This window comes from Lygodium microphyllum, chromosome 27 (genome assembly GCF_053477565.2).
Source record: "Lygodium microphyllum isolate KBCC chromosome 27, Lygodium_microphyllum_v1.1.10, whole genome shotgun sequence".
In the NCBI taxonomy this organism is placed as follows: Eukaryota; Viridiplantae; Streptophyta; class Polypodiopsida; order Schizaeales; family Lygodiaceae; genus Lygodium; species Lygodium microphyllum.
The window spans coordinates 79,617,169-79,643,892 of NC_141161.1; the positions used below are offsets into that span (position 1 = coordinate 79,617,169).

A 26,724-nucleotide genomic window follows, 5' to 3' on the forward strand; every position below is an offset into this window, starting at 1 on the left:
AGGTGGAACACCACCCGAATGAGGGAAGGATGAGGTCCTAAAGGATGTACTTATGTTTCCATAACCCCCCGGTGTGATGTGCGGTGCGACATGAGGTGTCTAAAATGGAAATGTAAATGGTGTGAATGAAAGTGGAGAAGCAGCGGAAGAATATGGTGGGATGGGCGGGTTTTGAAAATGTGGTGTGTGAGGTGCAAATGCATTTTGTTCATTTTTATCATTTTATGATTGGAAATGAAAATGTAAATGTAAAGATTGTGATGCACCATGCAATGAAGAAAAAGGAACACCAAATTCATTCTGATTTTGTGAAGTAGACAGAAAAGAAGGAAGGTTAGAAGAAGAGGTAGCTGGCTTTTTCTTATAATCCCTACGACGTGTGTTAACATACAAGAATTGATCCTCAAGAGAACCTTTTCTGTAGTCAACAGACTAGACTCTTTCTTCCACATGATCTCTACTAGAATATTGCAAAGCAGAAGAGGTAAAAGAAGGAACAAAAGATGAATCTAAAGTACCTTACACCAGAGTGGATGGAAGAGGATGAAAGAAAGGAACATACTCCGAGTCTTATTCTCCAGGAGGGGGCCTTATCCCTGATGGAGGTCTCGACGGCCCTGCAACATTATCAGATTTACTGGCAACATCTGAAGAGAAAAATTCATCCATACCTTCATTTAGAAGCTTTTCTTGAAGGGCCATTCTTCGATTGAGCTTCTCAATCTTCTTTCGTCTATAAGCTATGATCAGTTTGTATATTTTAGAGGTCAGCTTGCCTAGCTTTTCTTCCATGTAATCAAAAGGGTCTTCCACCATGTCGGAACTTTGTGGAGCATGTTGATCGGCCCACTCTTGCTGGGTACTTAGTGTAGTTGGTTTTGGAGACTGAATCGGTGTTGTTGTGTTCGAAGTCATTTGAACCTATTGTTGTTCTTGTTTCTTGTGTAGAGCTTTCAGATCAAAGGGCTAGGCTTCTTAGAGAGTATCAGGCTCTGATACCATGTAAAGAAATACCCTAACACAGAAACATAAACAGAAACTGTACGACAAAGCACGGACTGATAAAAGAACACAGTTAGAGTTCGGGTAACTCAGAGACAATGAAGACAGTGAATAAATGAATTGATACTACTACTGAATATATGATGCTCATGGAGCAAACACACTATGCAGTGAATGAATACTGTACCTCGAACTCCTGTATCTCAAGGATCAGGGCAGGGGTAATGAGCTGGAGAGTGTGCCGTACTTTGAACAGATCCCGAATTGCAGCAAGGCAGACTCTGGATGTCGAATACCAGCAAATGCAGCAATCAGAAGCTGGGTCTGATGCAAACAGCAATGAGGAGAGAAAAATACTAAAAACGCAAGTAGCAGGCAGGACAGCCTGCAGCAGAGAGAGACTAAAAACGCAAACTGCGGGAGAGAGAAACACTTAAAACGTAGGTAGAACAGCCTGCAGGAGAGAGAAAGACTACAAACGCAGACTGCAAGACTGTGATGACGTGGTAGGCTGTACAGCAGCAGGTCTGCACAAGAACAGGAGTCACCTGGCTGGAATTAGCTCCAAACTGTGTGAAGAGGATTGGAAATTAGGCGCCAATTGTTGGAGACAGCAATGGACAACTTCAGTTGAGATGTCCTCCGCAAACAGGATGTGGGCAGCAAGTTGAAACACTTGAAATCTGCAAAAACGAGATTAAGGGCTGAATAGAGGGCAACATAGGTATTTATAGAAAGTTTGGGCCCTCCCAAGTGGATTTGTGCTTATGGGGCACTGAAACTCTCTAGGATCGTGATTCTTTTAAATAAACAAGGTTTCTTCATTAATTAAGTATGTTTTGGAGCTGTTTAGGTAAACCTAATGCATTTTTAGCTCAATAGCTAGAGACGACTGAACGAGAGAACAATTGGATGATAGGGTGATGGGTGCAGCTAACATGGGCGTAGATAGATTAGCACAACTTCTTTTTCTTCAGACATTGTGTAGTAGACAACTACTAGCAAATAGATAGAATGGGTACGAGAAGATAGCTAGTAGAGTATTGGGCGGCTACATGGGCAGCTGAAGAATCTACTGTGATATTGCTATTGGGTATGGAGCTTATGAAGATGGGCCAGCAGGCTATGGAGGGTGAAGCCCCATGGTGAGGAGAGAGAGAGAGAGAGAGAGAGAGAGAGAGAGAGAGAGAGAGAGAGCTCTTGCAAGTACACAACAAGTTGAATAGATTGATGTGATAGTTTGTGATGAAAGTACAAGTGATAGGCCTTGAATATATAGGTTGAGGTATCCACATACACCTTTGACCCCTATTAAATACTAAGTGCTGTAAACACATACTTTTACACACAATAATGTGTATTCACACATGAGATAAATAAATCTAAGAGATTGAAATCTCTTTACTCTTAAAATGTAAATTATCCCTTGGAAATGACTTTATCAAGGGTTATGTATTTTTGGAAGTGCTGGAAAGGAGCAGTTGCCTAGATTTGTTATTTGTTTAAAAGTTGCATATTGTACCTGAGTCAAGAATTGAATCTGCTGGAGTGTAACAGCAGAGAAAAGTGTGGCTTTTAGTTTTCTGTTTGTGGGCATTCTATCAATTGTTCTCTTCAATGCAGATGATGCTAATACCAACATCTGTGTGGAGATGAGATTGAGTTTGGTCCTAGTAAGTTAAAAGAGCATATAAATTCTATTCTCAAAGCATTGCCTACTGCTATCTTTACTATTAGATGGCTCAAAGTAAGTATTACGTTTTGTATCAGATCTATCTTCTACTGACGAACAACTCTGTTACGAGAAAACAAGCTCGAGAGCCACTCTCTCTCCTCCCGACCACACTTAGGAAGTTCTCCCAGTGCCACCCCGTCGTGGCCCATCTACCAGGTGTCATTACCTGGTGATTTCTACTATCTTAGTATTATTCACTTACTTCTTAAGCTCCCCTTAACCCTGTACGGGCGCCCAAAGCCCTCGGACGGTCATTCCTCGCGCTTGTCTCCCCATATGTTACATTTATTAATGTAACATTTCCTCCCCCTTAAGAATCGGTTTCGTCCTCGAAAACGATGCTTGGGAGGTCCGTCTGTAAATTGGGAAACCTTTTCCCTAAGGTACTTACTCTCTCCCATGTTGAGCTTTCTTCTGAACAATCTTTCCATTTTACCAGATATTCTTGATAAATAGTATTTCTCGTTCGTCTGTTACGAACACTTAAAATGCTTTCTGGTTCGTGTGGAATAGATTGGTCACCTATTAGCTCCTTAATGTTATCATTTAAGATTAGATTATCCATATCACCCAGCTTCTTTCTTAGCTTGCTTACATGGAAAACTGGATGTGTTTTACTACCAACAGGTAGTTGGAGCTTGTAAGCCTGTTCTCCCACCCTTCTAAGTATTGTGAAAGGACCACAATACCTGGGTGATAGCTTTGGACATAGTCCCGTTTTCATGGTTTTACTTTGTTCAGGCACCTTAAGATAGACCAATTCCCCTTCTTCAAAGGAGATGTCTCTTCGGTGAGGATCTGCATAAGCTCTAGCTCAATTTTGAGCTTTCTTAATATTTTCTTGAGCAAATTTCAACATACTTTTCATATCCTCCAGAAAATCCTTTGCTGTCTGAACCTTTTCCTGGGCTGAAACCCATACATTAGCATAAATGGACTATATCCAGTGGAAGAGTGCTTGGCACTATTATATGCAAACTCTGATATCGGTAAATACTCTTCCCAATTAGTTTGCCTTTTACTTACATATGCTCTAAACATATCTTCAAGGATTTGGTTAACCCTCTCAATTTGCCCATCTATTTGTGAGTGCTCGCCGTGCTCGTGCTAAGTTTAGAATCCAATTTCCTAAATATAGCACGCCAAAATTGACTATCAAATTTTCTATCCCGTTCAGAAACTATATTCGCCGGAGGGCCATACAATCGGTATATGTTCTTTATGAACAATCTAGCCAATTCTGGTGTTTTAACATCAGTTGAAGTTGGAATAAACCTAGCCATTTTGGTTAACCTATCCACGATCACCTACACAGAGTCGTGCCCCCTCTGTGTCCTGGGTAATGCGACAATAAAGTCCATGGAGATACTCTCCCATTTTCCCGAAGGAATCTCTAATGGGTGGAGATGTTCTCCCATTTTCAATCTTTCATCTTTATTAACCTGGCATTTATTACATTTGACCACATAGTCAAGGACGTCCTTATTCATTCCAAGCCAATAGAATTACCTTTTAATAAGATTATAAGTCTTATTAACTCCTGGATGTCCGGCACTAGGGGTATCATGACACTCAAAGAGTATCTAGCTCCTTATTTCTTCATCTTTCGGGACACATACCCTACCCTTGTAGAGTAAATAACCATTATCAATGGTAAAATTCTTCCACTTGAATCCCATTTGAGCAACCCCTGATGCTCCATTTCCTTGTTGAACATCCTCAGATGTTCCTTCCTTAGTGGAGGCTTTTCCATTTGGATCCCTATTTTCTATTGCTTCCCATATGTTGGAATATGCCAGATCAACCTGGCATTTCCCTTTTAAGGATTCAAGTAAATCGGAAGTGAATTGAGTAAAACTCAATTCATTTATGATGGGCATTTTGCTGAGTGCATCAACCACTATATTATACTTTCCTTTTCTATACCTTATGTCATAGTTGAACTCTTGGAGGAGTTCGGAAAATCTGGCTTTACGCCCTTGGAGATCCTGTTGGTCATTAAGCCACTTAATGCTTTCATGATCCGACAAGATCAAAAGTTTGGCACCGTACAAATAGTGCCTCCATTTCTTCATTGCATGTACTATTGCATACAGCTCCCTCTCATAAACAGAATAATTCTGTTTTGCACGGTCTAATTTCTTGCTTTCAAAAGCAACCGGTCGACCTTCTTGTAATAAGACCGCGCCCACTGGCCTATTACTGGCATCAGCTTCAACCATGAATGGTTTATTCGGATCCACAATTAATAGTACTGGAGTTATAGCAATAGCTACCTTAAGTTTTTGAAAACTTTCATTTTGGTCTGTTCCCCAATTAAAACTCTTCCCTTTCCCTTTAAGTTGGTCCGTCATTGGAACAGCTATCTTGGCATAATCTCGAATGAATCTATGATAAAATCCAGATAAACCTAGGAAGATCTACAGCTCTTCCAGGTTCCTTGGAGATGGCCATTCAATAATTGCCCTTACTTTTTTTGGATCCATCTTGATTCCCTATCTTCCATTCTGGGCATAGGAAATTTATTCTTCACCGTTATTTTATTAAGTGCTCTATAATCAACACAAAGTCGCATAGAATCATCTTTTTTCTTCACCAATAAAATTGAGAAAGCCCAAGATGAATTGTTGGGTTGTATAAACCCTTTATCAAGGTAATCCTTAATTTTTCTTTCGACTTCTTGGTGCTGTGTTTCACTTAGCTTATAAGGTGGTTTAGAAAGAGAGTGTGTGTCCCTATCTATGTGAATTGGGTGATTTACATCACCTCCATTTGGTGGAAGGCCACTTGGTAAATCAGAAGGAAACACATCTTTGAATTCATCTAACAAATCACTTAATTCATTATTTACATTCAACTCACAAACATAAGAAAATTGTTGCTTAATATTACAAAAAGTAAAAGTGTTCTATACAGGAAGGGACCATAACATATATACCTCACAAGCTTCCTTCTTTATCAGCTTCTGAACTTCAAGGGAACACATCAAAGGGTTATAAGATACTTCATGTTCACCTTGAATCACAAAAGTCTTACCATCCCTTTCGAATTCCAGTATATTATGATGATAACTACACTTTAAGGATGGTTCCAATCCCCATAACCACTTCCTCCCTAAAGCAATATCGGCTCTTTCCATATTCATAATTTGGAAATCAAGCTTATCTTTATATCCTTGGATCTCGATTTCCAAATTGGATACCATTGTATCCCATATTTTATTATCCTAACCTTGCATCATACGAATAACATATTGATGCTCACTCTTTTGTTAAAGAAGTTTCAACTTTTTGACAAGTGCATATCTTATGAAATTGTGGGTGGCAGAGTCATCAATCATAACTCGAACCCTCTTTCCCGCTATCAATCTATGCACTCTAACTAAATCATGTGGCCCAAAGATAGGCTGCCACATAGAAGTTGACACACAACACCTGTGTTGTATATCCTTGTGCAAGACCTCTAAAGATATATACTTTTCATGCCCCTTTAATTCCAAGGTCTGCAGTACATGGATTTGTTTTCCTTTTCCCTTGCCCTTGTCTTTATCCTTTCCTTTATCTTCCCCCTTTTTCCTTTGAGGGCATTTCCAGGCAGCATGGTTAGGAGATAGGTAGTTGAAACATAGCCTTTCTTTTTTGGCCTTATCAAAGTCATCTTGACTTAACTTTGGCCTTACATATTGTTTCTTTTCAAAGGGTTGTTTCTTACCCTTAAGGAATTGCATTTTTCTTTTAGATTTGCCTACAAATTTTGAGGCTTCAAATTCCCTAGTCTTAGGCTCCGTATCAGTGAGACTAGTGAGTGCACCTAGACGCATATTATCTTCATTGATTAATGCAAATTTAATTGCCTCTTTAAGCGTCTTAGGAGAACTCCTTTTCACTTCCTTTTTACAGGCCTTATCTAGTCCCCTTATGAATCCTCTTGTCTTTTGAAATTCATCTATTCCTTTCAATTTAAGGATTATCTCATGATCCTCCTCGAGATATGTCAACAAAGGCCTTTCCTTTTGTCTGACAAAATCCCAATCTTTCCAATTTCTTTCCATTTCATTTTTAGGAAGGAATTCTTTCAAATAGATTGATTCAAATTGAGCCCAAGATTCAAGTATTTTATTTGCCTCCTTTAAAGTTCTCCACCATTTATATGCTTTCGGTCCCAAGATTAGATTGGCCTCTAGCGCTTGGAGATGTGGTGAAGTATTCTTTAATTTGTGCAAATCTTCCCATTTTTGGAGGAAATTAAAGATAGTATTTTTATTTTTGTCTTTTTCCTCCCCATGAAACTGCGGGGGTTTCATATCTTTTAACACTAGGTTATCCCTCAGCTTTTGGTGGGGCTCCCTAGAGTCTCGCATAGTCACATCTAGATCTTTCGATGAAGATGGAATATCTGAGGTCTCTACCTTACCTTTATCCATTTCGCTAATTGGGATTTTATTTCAGTGAGTGCTTGAGTTAGCAACTCCATTTGAACCCCCTGTGCTTGCACACGAGCAGTTAGATCATCAAATTGTTCTCGTGTAGCAAAAAATTCTTTCCATTGTTCTTATTGTATTTTTGTTTCATGGGGATCCACCATAGGGTGGTCCCCAGAACTAGAGCCTTCGGTTACCCCCTCTTTCTCTTTCCCCACCATTAATACACTAGAATTTAGAAAGCAAATATAAGAATTTTGCGTACAAAGAAGGGGTACTTCCCTGATTACAGAGGGGCACGAAGAACGGAGAAGCTTTCCTCAAATATGCGCTAATTGTGTGCAGATTACGCGAGAATAAAGCCTGTCTGGCAGGAACGTTGGATAAGGATGTGATTAAATCCCCTCCCCCTCCGCCCCCCCCCAACCAAGTCATGTGGGAACAATCTGTGACCAAAGTTGTAACTGGAAGTAGGATTTCGCTCGACTTGCACCGTCGCAACGGACTTCGCCCGACTTGCACCGTCCCACCGTACTTGCCAACACGGAAGCGATCATGTGGGCTCTGCCCGCGCAGGTTCGAATCCTGCGTCCACACCAACACGGAAGCGTCTGAAGACAGGACCCGTTCATGCTTCGATAGGGATTTCGAAGCGGCTAAAGACGACAGAAAGTGTGATCGGAGCGGCTGAAGATGAGGACGAAACCCTTTCGATAGGATGTAGCCCAATGGCTCTAATACCAATATTAGATGGCTCAAAGTAAGTATTACGTTTTGTATTAGATCTATCTTCTACTGATGAACAACTCTGTTACGGAAAAACAAGCTTGAGAGTCACTCTCTCTCCTCCCGACCACGCTTAGGAAGTTCTCCTAGTGCCACTGCGTTGTGACCCATCTACCAGCTGTCATTACTTGGTGAGTTCTACTATTTTAGTATTACTCACTTACTTCCTAAGCTCCCCTTAACCCCGTATGGGCGCCCAAAGTCCCTGGATGATCATCCCTCGCGCTTGTCTTCCCATATATTACATTTATTAATGTAACATTTACCCTTGAAAAACATCCATTGCAAGATCTGCATACGAGAGATACGTACTTAGAATTTTACGTTGCCACCTGCAAAAAAAAGTTATTGTGAGAAATTTATTCAAAGATGCGATTCAAGTAGATAGTGTAAACACGGTGAAGAACGTGAAAATGACAATTCTTTGAACTAACCAATTCGATCAATTTTCACCATAACAATGAGAGAGAGAGAGAGAGAGAGAGAGAGAGAGAGAAGAGAGCGATGGCGGTCCCGTCGTCGTCGCCTGACCCTCGTCGCCTACAGCCGCCTTGACACCCCGTCGACTACCGCTGAGTCCCTCGCCCTGCTGTCGGACGGCCCATCGGCTGCGTCCCTCACCCGCCTGAACTGCGACCTTTGCGCCTGCTTCTCGCCCGTTCACCCTGTCCGTTAGGGTTTCTGCTGACGCCGGACCCCTGCCCTACGCCCCAGACTGTCCCACTCTGCCGTCGACTGCCAGCCCTTTGTTTCGCCCTCCTGCCCCTGCACTGTTAGGGTTGTGCCTTGCCACACGTGTTCTTGGGATAGGCCACGACTGAGGCCGATAGGTAAAGCTCAGGTTTCATCGGCTGTGCTTGCAGAATACGCCCCTGGACAGTGCCTCTGTATAGAAAAGAGAGAGAGAGAGAGAGGCCTGCGTGTATCTACCTCCCGTGAGTTCTTCACTCGGCCTCTGACCAACATACGTACTGATACAATATGGCTGGCCTAGATCTGGCTTTTATAGATCAAATGGTGGCAGCTCTTGGTCCGGATTCTAATACCGAGGAACCAGAGGATATGGTTCCGTGCACAGAGGAGATGCCCCCTACTCCTGACCTCCAGCCAGCGGGCAAACGCACCAAGCTTACTTCAGCAGGGACAATGGATCATCAGGATCGTTCCTATGCTCAGGTTGCTTCTGATTCTGTGGACTCCCAGGATGTTGATTGGGAGCATTTGCTGGAGTTTGCCAACACTCTGCTTGGCGATTATGTTCAACATAATCAGGAAGTCTTTTCGGACTCTACAACGGAAGATGTTCTGGAAGCCACTGTGGACCCGAAACATATCTTGCGCTCCTTTTCAGTGTTTTATAAACATGCCGTGATACTTTTCTTCACTGGCAGGATCCCACCGCTTTCCCGTATTCGCTAGTGGCTGCACAATCTGCTACAAGGGGAATGTGTTGAAGAGATTTTTGTTGGGCCCCGGGGTTTTTTCGAGGTGCTGTTGAAATCAGAGACACCGTGCTGCTCTCCTGTCTAAACTGCCATTGCGCCCAATGGCAGATTTTCAGCGTCTGCTGCAACGTGAATGCCCTGTGTGGGTTGAAGTGGAAAACTATCCCGCTGTTTATTGGTCACTGTTAAAGGACGCCATGGCTGCTGTGGGCACTGTTCTGGTCCCCCCAAGCCTAAGGGCCATGAATTGCAACCGTCTGTGTATATTATGGGACACTGCTCGGAAAAGGCCTGCTTGGTTACGTATTAACTGCTCTAGCATGCATCCTTTACATTTTCGTTTGAAATGGGGCAACTTTGCAGGACATTGCTTTTGGTGTGGAAAATTGGGGCATTTTATGGTTGAATGTCCAGAGAAGCACCACACTTCAGATGTAGAGCATGTTGCGCAGCCCATGGAAGATATGGTGTGTGACGCTCCGTCGCAGGATGCCACCCAGCCACCTAAAGTTTTGGATAAAGGTAAACAACAGGTCTCGGGTTTGGATTCTCGTGGCAACGACTGGGTAGATGTACGTGTGAAAAAAGGCAACAGGCTTGTTGCTGGCATGGTGGATACTGTGTCTACTGCCTCACTAGATTCCATGCGTACGTATATGCGCAGGAAAGAAATGTTACCTTTAGAGCACTCTGCTCCTGCTATGGTTTCCTCTGCTCCCCGTCAACAGCCAACTAGGAGAGTGTATTCGGATGGTCCAAAGGGTCCACCTGCTAAGCTGGCTTTTGATACTAGAGGTAACGTCATTACCCCATGGGATCATCGTTATCCCCGTTCCATCCCCAAGACAGCAGATATGCCATCTATTTCCAAATCTAGTCGTCAGAACTCTTTTGCCGTGTTAGCTGATTTTTTGGATGAGGGAGTCCTGGACATTCTCGCAGAAAAGGTCACATCGAGGCAAGCTGTGCCTCGTACCTGATTTTCTTTTGGATCCACATGAAGATAGCCACGTGGAATGTATGAGGAATTTGTTCTCGCCACAAGCAACATGCCATGTGGACTATATTGCATAAGAATCAGTGGGATGTCTTGTGTACTGTTGAGCACAAGAGTCACGGTGAAGCAGGAAAAGTTGTGGATTGCCATGGCTTTCGTTTGTTCTATGCAGGGACACATGCCAAGCAGTATTCTGGTGTGCTTATGATTGTACATGAAAAATATCAGCCGGTTCTTATCAAGAATGATGTACGTGGCCGCTTTGTGGTGATTGAAATTTTATTCGAAGGAGAGATCTTATGGTTACTTGGCCTCTATGCTCCGAATGATCCTTTATCTCACCGGGAGCTTTCGCATACCTTGCAGACTTCCTTGTCCCTTGGCAGACGGGGTTTTTTGATGGGGGATTTTAATATGTGTGTTGATTCTTCACAGTCCACATCAGAGCATTCGGTAATGGATGCGCCGGAAAGTCGTATGTGGCAGGAGTTGGCTCTTGCCGTTTTTAAGTAAGATCTCTGGTCTTGGCTGCATCCTTCTTCTACAGGGTTTACTTTCCATTCTGCCCAGTATGCAACAACATGGTCGCGGTTAGACCGCATATACATCATGCAGGATGATGATTTCCTTCCTGAGATGCTCGAAATGCAAGTGTTGCAACAATATGCCTTGTCGGATCATTTTCCTCTACAGCTTGAGCTCCTTGCACAACCCATTGCACCTTTCAAGCAATTTCTGGATAGACTCCCTTTACGTCTCAACTCGTCTTATTTGAAGCATGCAATCTTTCAGGGCTATATGCAGCAATTGATTGATCGATTCTTATTGGATTTCTCATCTCAAGGCACTGCTTCGTTTGAACGATTGCTCTCTAATGTGCAGCGGGTTGCTCGGCAATATAGGATCCATCATGCCTCTCTTTGTCGGCGGCGCCGACAGGCAGCAGAGGACCTGCTGGCTTTGGTTCGTTCTTTGCTGGTGGACACTCCAGATGATGTATTTCTGCTCTCACTAGCAATGCGCCTGGCTGATCTTATTAAAGAGTTTCAGTTGAAATCTTATCAGCAGGTCAAATTGCAACATCTGACGGAGACTTTGCAAGATAGTGCTTGTCAGACTCATAAGTTCTTTCGAGCTCTCCATGCCTCTTCTGCTTGAGAGAATATGACTAGACTCCATGATGCAGAAGGTCAAATGGTCCTTGATCCGCAGACTATTGTGAATATGTGTAGAAATTATTTCCTCGACCTTCTTGGTTCTACTTCTCCTCCTTCATGCCAAATTGCTCATTCTCGTTCAGTTTTTTATGATCTCCGCAATCAGGTTCCTCAGGACATGCAATCTACTCTGGAGGCAGATATTTGTGAGGTGGAGGTTATGGATGTTCTGTTACACTTGCCCAAGGATAAAAGTCCTGGCTAGGATGGTCTCACCAATGAGTTCTTTGAGTTTTTTGCTACCCAGCTCGCGAAACCATTGACGGCTTTGTTTCAGCGGGTGTGGGAAACGGGGATCATGCTTTCCTCATGGAAAGGTCTTATTAAACTGCTTCCAAAAGTTCCTTCGCCATCTATGTTGAAACAGTGGCGCCCAATTTCTTTGATGGGTTCTATGTATAAAATATTTTCCAAAGTAATTGCGAATCGCCTCCATAAGCATCTTCCTGCCATTGTGCATCCTCTCCAATATGGTTTCATTAAGGGCAGAAACATTTTGCACAATGTATTAAATGCGCAACTGGTGATTGATTATGCAAGGCATTCAAATCAGGAGGTCGTACTGGTTCAATTGGACCTGGAAAATACTTTTGATTATCTGGGCTGGTCTTTCATTGCAGAACTTATGTCTACTATGGGCATTGGTGCTTGGATGTCTCGTCTGATCTACACTATCAGTGTTGCAGCGTCTTCGCGAGTCATGCTGAATGGAGGCGTTACCAAGCCAATTATCCTTGCCCGCTCTGTCAGACAGGGGTGCCCTTTGAGTCCTCTCTTCTTTGCCCTTGTGACTCATCCGGTTCTTTCGATGGTATCTCATATGGCAGCTTCTACTTAGTTGGCTGGATTGTCGCTTCCCTCTGGACAGCACTTCATTAGTCAATCCTTGGCTGATGATAGTTTTATGATTCTGCGTGCGGACAAAGATAACCTTCGCAAAGCATTAGATGTTTGGGCTCTCTTTGGTCAGGCTTCTGGTCTTCGCATCAACGCTTTGAAATCAGCCATTCTCAGCTGCACGGAGTCGGATTTGCAGTCACTGGACTGGCAGGGAATGGTTGTCCCCCGTGGCTCCATTGTCAGGCATCTTGGATACCCTTTGGGTGTTGATGTTCCCCCAAAGCAGCTACTACAGTGGATTTCACAGAAACTAAAGGCTAAGTTTCTGTATTGGAAGTCTCAGGCCTGGCCCTTTCATGTTTGTCTCAAAGTAGCCCAGACAATTATGTTGCCAATGCTTGCATATTTCTTGCCATTGCTGCCCTGGACTACTACTACACTGAATGCTCTTACTCAGTCTATTCGTTTCATGTTATGGAAGAAGGATTCCTTGCATGCAGGCATTTCCTGGATTTCTTGGTCGCATGCGTGCACCCCCAAACGCATGGGTGGAGGGGATATTTTAGATGCCCAAACTCATATGTTGGCACTCCACTGGTCTCTTTTTCGCGCCATGTGCTCGGATCATCATCCTTGGGTCGTCATAGCCCGTTATTTTCTTGAGGATCACGGGCTTCTGCATGGTAATACCCAAATCCGCAGTTCTTGGTGGCATGTTCTTAATGCCGATTCTCGGTTCTCCAGTTCTTCCTCATCTCTGCTTGCCCATTTGGTGTGTTCCTAGAGACTGGTCCTCCGGAAGTCTCAGTGGCATCCATCGGAGGATCGCTTAACTACTAATTCTTTTCAATTGGAACTGTTGGCAGTCTCGCAGTTAATTTCGTGGGAAGGTAAACATGAGCTTCGACCAAAATTCAACTGCATGGCACGTTTGGGCTTAACTTCGGTCGCGAATGCCACCCTTGCCAGTCGCAATGTGTTGATATCGTTTCGTACAGCCAGGAGGCTTTTCAGGATCCCTATTTATGGGAACAACTTTTGATGGTGCTCCAGAGCAGACAACCCTTTCCTGCCCTTGCTACGGATCGTCCCTGGTAGGATTGGGACTTTGCAGGCAGGCTGAATTTAGAAAAGGCTTCAGCTAACCAGGTGTATCATCTTCTGATTAAAGATCAATGGCTAGTTACTAAAGCTAATACTCTATGGGGATTGCATAAATCCCAGTCATGGTGGAGGGTAACTGTGATGGAGGGCTGGTTGAACAAGACACCCTTCAAATATAAGGTATTTCTTTGGAGGGTGATGATTGGTGGTCTTCCGCTTGCTTCAGCTCTTTCCAAGCGCCGAATCTCCAACGGCAATTGTTTCTTTTGCACCACCACTGTGGAATCCGCCCGTCATCGTTTTATTTCTTGTCCCCTTGCTCAGAAAATCTGGTCATTCTTGTCAGCCGTTTGGCGAGCGGTGGTTGGTTTCTCGCTACGCCTGTTTGATTGGGTTTTTGCGCAGCCCAAATATCCCACATCGACACAGCCACATATGAAGATCTTGTTTCACTTTCTTCAATATTGGGGCTGTTGGGACAACTAGACCATTCGGAATGCTTTCCTTTTTTATTCCGCCTATAATGTTCAGCGGCATATTGCTAGGCTTAAAGGTCTCTTGTATTGGCAGATAGATCTTCTCCAGCACTCTGACATGCTCTCTCGGGAGGACTTACGTCCACATATGGCAATTTCCTCCGCGTCTTTGCCATGACTTTGTAACTCTTTGGCCGTCTGGTTCTTGTAGAGAGTCAGTGTGTACACACGATGGGGTAGATCCATCGTGTATCTTGTAATCATGTAAGCTTTTCGTAATTAATATAATTACGAAAAGAGAGAGAGAGAGAGAGAGAGAGAGAGAGAGAGAGAGAGAGCATGTTGAGAGGGGAACCAGCCCCCTTCCCCTTTACAAGAATATATTGAAACAAACCACATGCACTTACTACTTGAACCATATACAAAAGGGCTAATTTGTTGCATTTCTAAAAATTAAAAATTTTAAAACCCTAATTTTTCAAACTCTGAGCAGCAAGCTGATTTTCTTCTTTAGTGCTTAGATTAGATCAAGCTAAGTAGAAAGTGCTTCTTGGATGAGTGATAGATAGAAGAGTACAAAGCATGTGGCTAAAATTTCAACATGAAAGCTTATTCCAAATGAAGAGAGAGATCTCCAATATATAGTTGTGGGGCTTGCGTACTCAAAAGTGAAAAGGAAAGGTTATAAATGACAAGTATTTGCTTAAAATAACAGACGTAGAGACACTTGTCTCTTCAAAATGACACATGTTCTATTCTAGGTACCACATGTGACTTTTCTAAAGAATGAAGCTTCTAAACATTTTACTCTCAAAATGTCTCAAATGGTTAAGAAATTGAGATAGTTGCTAAAGACAAAATTGTTCCTTGTGAAATTTTAGAGCCTTGGATGTGAACAAAATTTCCATTCGAGTAACTTTCAAAATTAGTAACCTCCTAAATTTCAAGAGTCGCCAAATTTAGATTCGAGAGAGCTTCATTATATAGGTTCACTGGTTCATGGTTTGTTTCTTTGATCATGAGCATCTGGTTTCACTTTCTAAAATCACTTATTATATGTGTTTCTAGTCAATCTAACTATTTGAGTGTAAAAGTCGTAGATATTCTAAGCTTTCTAGTCAATGTGATTGTCCGACCAAACTTTTAATTTCTCGTGGATAACTTGTCAATGACGGCCTAAGTATAATTATAGGGTCGCCACCTTTAAATAGAAAAATGAACATTTAATGATTTTTTGAAATACTCACATAATACAAATCAGCTTTCAAAGTACATGAGTATCAAATTAATTCGAATTAGCAAATTATATACAAAAGGTTGGTTACAGATGGAAAGCGGAATCATTAAGGTAAATAAATCTTTCTAAGTTTCATCGAAAACTTTCAATTTTCAAAGCAAAGATCCATGATCCAATACCATTCTTCTTATGAGTTTGACACCACCTGAAAAGTTCACTTTTGCTAAGTCTGGCAATGGACAATAAGATCCTAACCCCAAATTTCGAATGCTCTAAACCAGTGATAGAAGTAAGAAGAAAGTATGTAGATGTTGGAATGCTTAGCTGCTGCAATGACAGAAGTTCAAGGAGGAGTGAGTGTGAGAGTATGACGGCAGGAGAGAGAGCAGAGTCAAGTACGATTCGATATGAGTGTACCAACAATGTGTTGATACACAAAGAATAAAATGTATTTATTCTTAGGGCACGTAAGGGTGCATTCACATATACAATATGTGTATACTATACACGGGGGTTAGACTAGGCCTTTATCCCAACAACCTCCCACTTAAAGATCCGATGTGAATCTCTAACTAACCAACTCCCGCTAGTCATATGCAATGCTCGTGCTGAACTTTTCTTAGACTTTTAGTGAGAACATCTGCAGGGTTGTCTTGTGTTTTGATCTTGGTCAATGTGAGCTGACCATCTTCCAGAATCTATCTAATGAAGTGATATCGCACATCTATATGCTTTGTACGTGAATGATACATGGCATTCTTAGCTAGATACACAGCACTCTAGCTATCACATCCCAAAACTGCAACACCTATAGACATGCCGAGATCTTCAGCAAGTCTGCTTAACCATATAGCTTCCTTAGAAGCTTCAGTAGCTAATAGGTATTCAGCTTTAGTGGTACTCAATGCAACTGCAACGTGGAACACCAAGAAATATCCCCACCAACAGCTGTAAAGACATACCCGTTGGTGGACCTACAAGTGTCCAAGTCACCTGCCATGTCTGCATCGCAATAACCTTGCAAACTAAGTGCACCTTGCCCATAGCAAATACACTTTCTTTGTGTACCCTTAAGGTATCGAAGAATACACTTAACGGCCTCCCAATGTGCTTTGCCAGGATTTGACATAAACTTGCTAACAACTCCCACTGCATGAGCAATGTCTGGAGGAGTAGCAACCATAGCATACATAAGAGAGCCCAAAGCTGATGCATAAGGAACTCCCTTTTATAGCATTTGCTTCCACGTCATCTTTCGGGCTGTTGGCTTTGCTAAGCTTGAGATAAGGAGGTAAGGGTACCCCAAAAGGCTTAGCTTCAGCCATGTTAAATCTGTCCAGTTCCATTTCAATGTACTTTTCTTGAGATAAAAAACAGCAATTTCTGCATTCTATCTCTACGAATCCTCATGCCCAAAATATGCTGTGCATTTCCCACATCTTTCATGGAGAAGGCTGGTTTAAGCTGATTTTTGAGAGCATCCAAGCTAGTCTTTCTTTTCCCAGCTAGTAACATATCATCCTCATACAAAACAAGTATGATGGGGCTGCCATCTGTATCCTTTTTCATGTACAAGAAATGGTCTGCATGGTTGCATGTAAACTCATGAGATAGCATAAAAGTGTTAAACATTTTGTACCACTGCCGTGGTGCTTGCTTCAGCCCATACAGGTTGTGTTTTAGTTTACACACCATTTGCTCTTTTCCAGGAACGACAAAGCCCTCAGGCTGTTTCATGTAGATTTCCTCATCAATGTCACCATGCAAGAAAGTTGTTTTTACATCCATTTGATACAGCTCTAAATCTAAAATAACAGTGAGAGCAAAAAGCACACATAGAGTGGTCATCTTCACAATAGGTGAAAAAACCTCTTAGAAGTCAATCCCTTCCTTTTGTGCATACCCTTTGGCAACTAGCCTTGCCTTGTACTTGGGTTTCCCATCAAGTGTGTTTACTTTGTACACCCATTTGTTTGGAAGTAGCTTCCTTCCCTTGGGCAGAGACACAAGATCCCAAGTATCATTTGCATATAGAGATTTAATCTCTTCCTGCATAGCTAGCTCCCACTTATTGCTGAACTCACATGACTTGGCCTCTTTGTATGTAAGAGGTTCACCCTCATCTGTACACATCACATAATGCAAGGAAGAGTCAAATCTATGTGGTTGCCTTCTTACGCGTGTAGACCTGCATACCCAATGATCAACATTTTCAGGAATTGGGTCTACATGTGGTGGTATATTATTTTCAGCATTTATTGGCTGCTATAAGGCATTTTCAGCATGTTGTTCATGCTATACAGAACCTTCATTTTTATTTCCAGCCTGTATTTTCATAATCAGCAAGCCTATCTTGTTGTCCGTGACCTCTTTGTGCTCCTATTTGCTGTCCATCATCATTTGGCTAAAAAATAACCCGTTGATCATCAGTTTTAGCCTGTGGTACAGCACCATGGGCTCATTTTTTGAAATAATAGGTGTCTACAAACTCTGAAACTTCACTTTTTTCATATCTTCATTAGAGACTAAAGTACCTTTCAACAATTTTGCCTCATTAAACACAACATTAAAGTTGGGAATAATTTTCTTGGTCTGAGGTAACCACACTCTGTAGCCAAATTCACCCTCATTACCATAGCCCATGAAAATGCCTTTGGTGGATTTTGGGTTAAGTTTGTTTCTAAGCTCATCCCTGATAGGCACAAAAGCATCACAGCCAAATATGCGTAAATGGTCACATATGAGGCCAGTTTGCCAAACCAAACCTCCTCTGGGATGCCATTATTTAAGGACCTGTTTGGAGAGCGGTTGGAAATGTGAACCTGCGGTTTTGAGTACCTCTCCCCAAAATTCATGAGGGAGATTAGCAGTGGATAGCATGCACCTCACTCTTTTACATAAAGCCCTATTATATCTTTTAGCCACCCCATTTGAAGAAGGGCTGTAAGGGGCTGTAAGCTCCCTCTTAATACCATGCAAGTCATTAAAGGACTTGAATTCAGTTGATGTGAACTCACTTTCATTATCAGTTTTTCCAAACTGACACTCATTACAAAAGTCAAGTTTAGAGCCTTTTCCATCAACCCTCTTCAAAGAGGTAAGGACATCAAGTCCTTTTTGGCTCATATGGCCTAATCTCTTATGCCATAACTCTAAGTGGCTGCAAATTTCAGCAATTGCCGGAAACTTGCCATTCAAGGCTTTACAGTGCAAACAATACAAAGCGCCCTTCTTGGTTCCTTTGCAATCAGCATGGAACCCTTTTTCACTTTTCACAAACCACCACCAAACAGTGTGGTGTAACCATGGAAGTCAAGTTGACCAAGAAATAGTAAACTCTTTTTAATGCCAGGCACATATGTGACATCTTTCAACACAAGCTCTTGACCATTGTCTAAAGACAAATGTTTTGTGTCAATCCCATCAATGCTACAAGGATGGTTATTTCCAAGATACACCTTTCCATAACTGCTTGCATTGAACATAGCAAAACACTCCAAGCAAGGAGTTACATGGAAAGAGGTACCAGAGTCAACAATCCAAGTCTGAGTGACACCATCATCAAGTGACAAAAGTGTATCAATCACATCAGCCTTGGTAATCTGCATATCCTCCATGTGACATACAAGGGCATCGTAATCATCTACACATAATACGTAAGGCTTTGTATCTAAAAGGTCTTCTATGACCACACTAGAGGTTACATTAGCCTTTTCTTTACTTTTGGTTGCGCCTTTGGTTGCCTCAGATGCATCTATCTTATCCCCCCAATTTTTCGAGCTAGATTTGCACAAATCTGTAAACTATGTTTCCAGCGTGTGAACTTCTGCTAGAGATAAGTGGTAATGAGAAAAAAAATGAAGGATAAGTGATAAACTATGTCTCCAGCGCGTGAACATTGCAGTCGACTGTCTTCAGCACAACGTACTCGTGAGCTACCTGCACTATCAGCTGCCCTTGGTCTCGAGAAACGTGCAGGACCAAGGCTCCGATACCAACTATGGGAATACTTAGCTGCTGCAATGACAGAAGTTCGAGGAGTGAGCGTGAGAGTGTGACGGCGAGAGAGAGAGAGAGAGAGAGAGAGAGAGAGAGAGAGAGAGAGAGCAGTGTGCCAACAATGGGTTGGTACACAAAGAATAAAATGTATTTTAACTTAGGGCACGTAAGGGTGCATTCACATATACAATGTGCGTGTACTATACACGAGGGTTAGACCGGGCCTTTATCCCAACAGTAGAAACTCCAACTACCAACTCCAAAGTCAATATGGAGTGGTCAACAAGCGTCCTTGTCTAAGACTTTGAATTGATTGCTATAGATCAATCTCATAGTTGCCGATTAGATCCAAGTTGACTTTTCTAGCTTTGGCATCACAAGAGACCTAAGAGCACAATAAAAATCAACTACATTAGGGTCTTAGCTTGACTTGTCTAGGGAGATAGCAATGAAATTCTTATATAACAAGGTTTACAAACTTCATCAACTTCTATTTTTGCAAACTGGTTAGAATGCTAACACTTGCCAAATGTTGCCTGCCATTAGTTGGTTGAGCCATAATAGCCAAAGAGTCTTGTAGTCTTATTGTCTTGTCATTTCACCCCATTCTTGCTTTTATGATCATTGGCATGATATCCTAAGACAGCCTTGTAGCTATCACTGAACATAAATGTTGAGAAACCCTTCATATGCAATTTGCGTTTTGCGTTAAGGGTTTTGCATTTTGCGTTTAGGATTTCACTGTGGACAACCCCAAAAAGGGGCTAGGCATCCACAGTGGGGTGCCACCCTAGATAGCCGGTGCCCTCCCTCCGGGTGCCAGCCTAGACAGTCTCTTGTCTATTTATAGGTTGCCTCTGTCACTCATTCTTCAGGTCAATTCGTTCAGTCTGTCACCTCCTTCTCTCCAGCCTCTCCACTATCCTCACACCCCTTCAAGAGGACATTGCTATGGCACCGTTGTTCCCTTGTATCACATTCACTCCATGATTCAGATCTTTATCATTCCATTCATCAAAGTTTCTTCTCTCTTCTCTTCTCTTCTCCATGTTTGCCAAGTTCACTTTGTGTTTCTCCCCGCAAACCCTACTCTCTTGTTGGTACGTCATGTTTTGACATGTTATCAGAGCTAGATCTGGTCAAACAGCCGCAAAGATCCTCCACTCTAGTGAAGGCAAAGACCGGTGGCGGGTTCGGTATCCACTTCTCTTCTTCTCCCACTGCATCAGCATCCTAATTGGCGGGCTCCCTCCTACATTTGATGCATTCAAGGTTGTTGCTACCACCTCCACCTCCCTGCTGCTAGCGGCTTAGCCAAAGTGCTGGTGGCTCCTCCCTGCTGTTAGCGGCTTTTCTCCGCAACCTGGCTGCAGATTTTCTCTCCTTAGCCTATTGCAACGGATTTTCTCTCTCCATTATCTGCATTTGCTGTTTTCTCTCTCCTCGCCTGCGTTTTTCTATTGGTTGCAACCTCTTACTGTTGGTCGCGTCCTCCTCCCATTGGCATCTCACTTCTAGCCCTTTCACTGCCCTCCTAGCCCTTGAGGTGGACATTGCAGTTCATGGTTCGTGGCTGACCTCTTCCTTCTTCAGCAAGGCACATTGGTACCATGGCTTTTTTAACAATAGATGACCAGACTACTGGGTGCTCCTACTATGGCATCACCGGACACACCACCGATGCTTGTCAACTTCGACCTTTGCTCCCCACCCCCCTGGAGTATATGTGTCTTCCATTAGGCACTCCTTGTGCCACCTCTTCTTTCTAGGCCACAGAGATTCTTTTGCATTGGCTATCAGAGTACTATGCTCAAGGCAATAAGATGCATCTGATGTGCACTAAGTCCTTTCGGGTACATGGAGGATCCATTGGCACTACGACCTCTTGGAGATCGTCGCAATGCCAGCGGCAATCTTCTTCCACCTATTTTTGTGTACAGTGGCTACCACGGCCCGCGGTTCTGCAGTTCGCTCTATCGAGAGAGAGTGATTGTTTGATACCATCTCCTCGTCAATCCTCTCCTTTAACAAACAATGGCTACTCGAGTCCTTCCTTTTCTTTGACTTCCCAGTCCGCTCCATTGAGAAGCAACAACCGTTGCCCACTCATTGCTCAGTCTGAGCCCCACCCTTCACCCTCAACTACTCAGGTTCGAGAGGCCATCTCTGGGAGTTCTTCACCATCCCAAATACCTTCTTCGGCACGACCGACGGCACTTCCTTCATCCTCATACATTTCAGAGTCCGTGATCCGTGAGCTTTTGGATTCCCTATCTACCTTAGAGGGGGATGATCTTTCTTTGCCCTCCGAGGGGGCATCTACATCTACTGCGACTTCAAAGGGGTTTCCTATTCCTCCAGTTTCAAAGGGGGTCCCCACCCACAGCTCAATCCTTCGCACATCCTGGCAGCGGCTTTTTACCTTCTTTTTCTACCCTTGGATGGGGTGGCTTGCAATGATCATCTCACCTATTGATTCTCGGGATCTCGAGGATCTACTAGATCAGGGCCTTGGAGGTTTAGCCATGACTTGGTAATAAGTCCTTCGTATTCCTTCTTGCATGGATGGACGGAGCTAGTGGCTTCTAATCCTGAGGTTGAGTTTCGGGTTCGCCAGTTCACTCTGTCTATTGTGCTTTACTACAGGCTACCTTTCAGTTGGAAATCTTGAATCTTAGGGATCCTTTACATCTTCTTCCTCCTCTTCTTCTTGCCTTGGTCACTTGGTTAGCATGGAGCCAACTCCCGAGATTGAGTACGGGCATATCCTTATGGTTCACAACACCACACAAAGTCTGACATTCCTCCTATGTATTGCATGTTTTCATCATCTTTGTAATAGAGCGCTTGGGCAAGTTTTCCCACGATGGACACTGTCCAAATGGCACCTGCTGCATGAGCATTCTTCAACATGTAGCATTCCATCTCCACCTCACTCTTCTCTTCTTCCCCTTTTTGGGCCTAAGAGGGGTCATTGAGAAACCCTTCACATGCAATTTGGGTTCTGCGCTTTGCGTTTAGGGTTTCGCATTTTGCATTTAGGGTTTCACAGTGGACAGCCCCAAAAAGGGGCTGGGCGCACACAGTGGGGTGCCACCCTAGACAGCCGGCGCCCTTCCTCCGGGCGCCACCCTAGACAATCTCTTGCCTATTTATAGGCTGCCTTTGTCACTCATTTTTCACGGCTAATTCATTCAGTCCATCACCTCTTCTCTCTAGCCTCTCCACTACCGTCACACCCCTTCAGGAGGACATTGCAGTTCATGGTTCATGGCTGTCTTCATCATCTTCCTTATGCTACGGCCTGTCACTCATTTTTCATGGCTGATTCATTCAGTCCGTCACCTCTTCTCTCCAACCTCTCCACTACCCTCACACCCCTTCAAGAGGACATTGCAGTTCGTGCTTCATGGCTGTCTTCATCATCTTCCTTATGCTACGGCGCCGTTGTTCCCTTGTATCACATTCACTCCATGATTCAAATCTTCATCATTCCATTCATCAAAGTTTCTTCTCTCTTCTCTTCTCTTCTCTTCTCCATGTTTGCGGAGTTCACTCCGTATTCCTCCCCATAAACCCTACTATCTCGTTGGTACATCATCTTTTGAAAATAAACTCCATAAAGGGATGAGAAAAACTTACCATGGCATAGTGTTTATTTCACAGCTATGCATTATACAATATATGATTCTACTACTCAAATGGAGTGAGGGAAAGGAAATTTTCGGCCTTGAAACATTTCGGTCCCAAAACGCGTTTTGGGACAGCCAATTCGGGGTAAGCAGGGTAACTTACCCAATTTCATGATGGACCGTTCATTTTGCCTTTCTGCGTGCAGATTTCGCCTTGTTTCATTTGCTCTCCACCCTCTTTGTCAGCTGATCACTCTCCTTACCTGCTGTTTGCTTCCCCCTTTTCACATCTACTGCTGTCTACAGCCTTGAAACCCTAAATTTCTCATCTATCAGCCACTAACCCTTTTCCTTTTCCTGTCCACACTATCTGCAGCAATTTTTCCTCAGTTTTGAAGCCATTTTTTAGTGTTTTGAGTGAGCAATCCCCCTCCAGTCATTGTCCTTCATTGTTTTCACTGGTTCGAGCTGGTTTTTCCCAACTTTGCTGCTGCTTTCCTCTACTTCCAGCAAGAAACAGCCATTGTGAAGGATAGATTTTGGAGCCACATGTGCATCATTAGCAACTATGGAGCTAGCGGTGGCTCGAATCAGCGGGAATGGAAATAATGCCATGTCATACACATGGGGAGTGTTACATGAGTGACGGATCATCTTCCTCGTGTTAGTGGTAAGGATATTGATAATTGCCTTGAGGTGCGTGATATGTGTTTCCTAGTTTAGAGCATTGAAGGCAGCTATGCCTTGTGGTTAGTGTGGCAAATGAGGATGATACTGCACGACAAAGTGCATGTCCTACGGTAACATAGTTATATTTTCTTTTCACACCCCGTTTACGGAGTAGCCTATTTTTGAGTCTATATGACATAATACGAGTCTTCAATCTTGACATGTGTTGTCATCATTCATGGGCCATGGCATACTGCAATCTTTTATATAGGTCTAATATTAAAATATTCCTAGAAATAGACATACAATCCATGTCCTGGTTTCCTTGTTTCAGTCTTGGGCTGAATCTCTGTTTCGCAACTCGGAAACACGTTTCTATTTTTCCGTTTTCAAAACTAGCTGGAATGACCATACATTCCAGGCATGTGAAGGCTTAGGGGCATTCTTATCAGACCATAACATAATGGTAGCCATCCTAGGAGTCGGATTCCAACACCAGGTTTAAAATAGTGACGCAGGCATCTTACAGTCAAGACCATATTCAATGGGAACAAGAAGACACATTCATCATTACAGAATGGTGTACTCAATTACCAGGGCTCCCCTATATGTAGCCTCAAGGCAATCTTCACAGGTTTTAGAGCAACAAATATTGGTTAAGTCAGATGATGAAAGATAGTTGGCAAGCAAGCGAGGGAAGGAAATAAATCTAAAAAGCTAGGATGTGAATTAGATTATGAAATAACAGAAGTAAGGGCATTGCAGGGAGGCATGCTTGACACACACACGGAAACTGTTGCTCTATGATGGCTGATGTACAAAATCTTATTACACATTAACTAAACCTCAATATAGTTTTAGAGCTAAAGAGCACTGCTGATAGCTATTAGCAAGTGAGAGCTTGTTTTGAGTAGGCAATGTTCAAGCACTATTTGCTCCTTCATGGCCTTCAAAAAGCAAAGGGCACTTTCAACAGTGGATTTTCTAAATTTGTGAGATGATCAAGGTCGAAAATGATCTCACTAATTGCTGCAGCTCTATAGGCGTGCAAGATGATACTATAGGCCTCCATAAATTGCTTTGGCAGGTGTTCAAAGAGTCGATGGACTTTGAGCTAGAGGGTGATAGAGACATTGTAGTAAGCATCACATACCTGTCAGATGTGAGATTGTCTAAGCCATGTGCTCTTTCATATGTGGCAGGGGCTGCAGATTTCCACAAGTTAGGGCTAGCAGATTGAGCTGGGGCAAAAGACACAGTACTCATCTGCTATTTCAAATAGGAAGAACACAAACAAAGAAACTTCAGTCAAACAGTGACTGAAAGCTGCAATTTGGCAAGTTGGATTTAGGAAAATCCCTTATAAGATAAGGGCTTTTTGCCCCCTGAAGGCCTTTGTTTTCTCTTGTTGTTTGGTAAATCTGATTCACCAAATACAAGTCGTCACATATTGCTCACATGTTTTGACCTGAGCTTAGCTTGGGTGGAATGACATGGTCAGAGACTTGAAGAGCTTTGAATCTTTTGGGCACTAGCCTAGTATATATGATGTTAGCAGGAGATCCAGGTGCTGTTGGTGGGGAAGGATAGTAAAACTGGTGTGTAAGACAAAGATAGCTTTCTGAGGAACAGTGACTAGAAGTGCTTACCCTCCCTGGAGAAGACAGTTAGCAATTGCATTTGCTAAAGGAATGTGGTATTTCACTACAGATGGTTACTTTTTGAGATGTGCACGTGTTTGCATCAGAATTCTCTAAATTGCCCTAATCCAGTTCGACCAATCTGATGCTGAAGATCTCTAAATTGCCCTAATCCAGTTCGACCAATCTGATGCTGAAGATCTTAATCACTGAAGTCTCCCAGTCACAATTACCAGTCCAGAGCCTACAAGTTGAGTACATTCCATTTACTCTAAAGATTGATAAATCAACCAAAATGCCTGCCAAGTTTGATGTTTCACTGCTAACATGGTGTATGAGAAAGACAGATCTAACAAGCTTTGTATGGTTTCTGTAGCTGAGTCACTTAAAATGTTTCACTGCTACTGTAGTCTTATGAGACAAAGTGGATCTAACTGAATTTGTGCTTTCTTGTGCAGCTGAAAATGAACTAAAAATTGTTTTTGGGCAACTAAAGAGGTTCTCATTGCGTGAACTTCAAAATGCAACAAATCATTTTAGTGAGCATAATGTTGTAGGTCAGGGAGCTTTTGCAAAAGTATACAAGGGTATTCTTGATGATTCCACAGAGATAGGAGTGAAAAGGTTGATGAACATCAATCTTGACGGTGGTGAAGCAGGATTTTTACAAGAAGTGGAATTGATAAGTGTTGCAGTGCATAGGAATCTGTTACGCTTGATTGGATATTGTGTCACTCCATCAGAGCGAATACTTGTTTATCCGTATATGTCGAACAAGAGCCTTGCATACTGTCTACGAGGTTGGTTTCTGATTAGCTTCAGTTTACATTCTAAAAGCTTGTGATTGACATTTTAAGGTCATCTTCATATGTCGTGTGCTTTCAGGAAAGACACTGATAACTTTTGCAGAGATAGTGTAATAATCTCACATTTAAAGTTGGTAGAAGTATTTTAGTGTGTTATGGATAAAGATTGCTCTATTTTTGTAATTTCTTGCTTTTAAACTGAGAACGCGTTGCAGAAAGAAGGCGTGGAGAACCAAGCCTTGACTGGAAAGCACGCAAGAAAATTGCCCTCGGAGCTGCTCGAGGGCTGGAGTACCTTCATGATTATTGCAACCCCAAAATAATCCATAGAGATGTTAAAGCTGCTAATGTATTACTAGATGGAGATTATGAGGCAGTAGTAGGCGATTTTGGACTGGCAAAATTGGTAGACACAAGGAATACTCATGTGACAACAATGGTACGAGGTACAATGGGCCACATAGCACCTGAATACTTATCAACAGGGAGATCATCAGAAAAAACAGATGTCTTTGGCTATGGGGTTATGCTTTTGGAGCTTGTGACTGGTCAGCGGGCTATTGAAATGAATCGGCTTGAGGAGGAAAATGAAGTTCTGCTGCTAGATTATGTAATGACACTATCTCAAGTTCTTGGTGTGATTATAAGTGTAGGCATGACTGACACCTTGCAAGCAGATTTTGTTGCCTAGGATTCTTCATTATCTTTTTTCATAATTG

General features: G+C 42.7%; 1 protein-coding gene across 6 annotated transcripts in view; it reads left to right on the top strand.

Moving 5' to 3' along the window:
• The window catches only part of LOC148012511 (LRR receptor kinase SERK2-like), a 129,985-nt gene that overhangs the window by 101,982 nt on the left and 1,279 nt on the right, over positions 1 to 26,724 (top strand). For 5 of the 6 annotated variants that reach the window (XM_087668772.1, XM_087668773.1, XM_087668775.1 and 2 more), the window contains 2 exons: positions 25,658 to 25,999; positions 26,221 to 26,615. In XM_087668772.1, coding sequence (XP_087524898.1) covers positions 25,658 to 25,999; positions 26,221 to 26,615 — 737 coding nt within the window. The remainder of the gene's footprint in view (positions 1 to 25,657; positions 26,000 to 26,220; positions 26,616 to 26,724) is intronic. The other variant, XM_087668774.1, reaches the window with a different exon arrangement.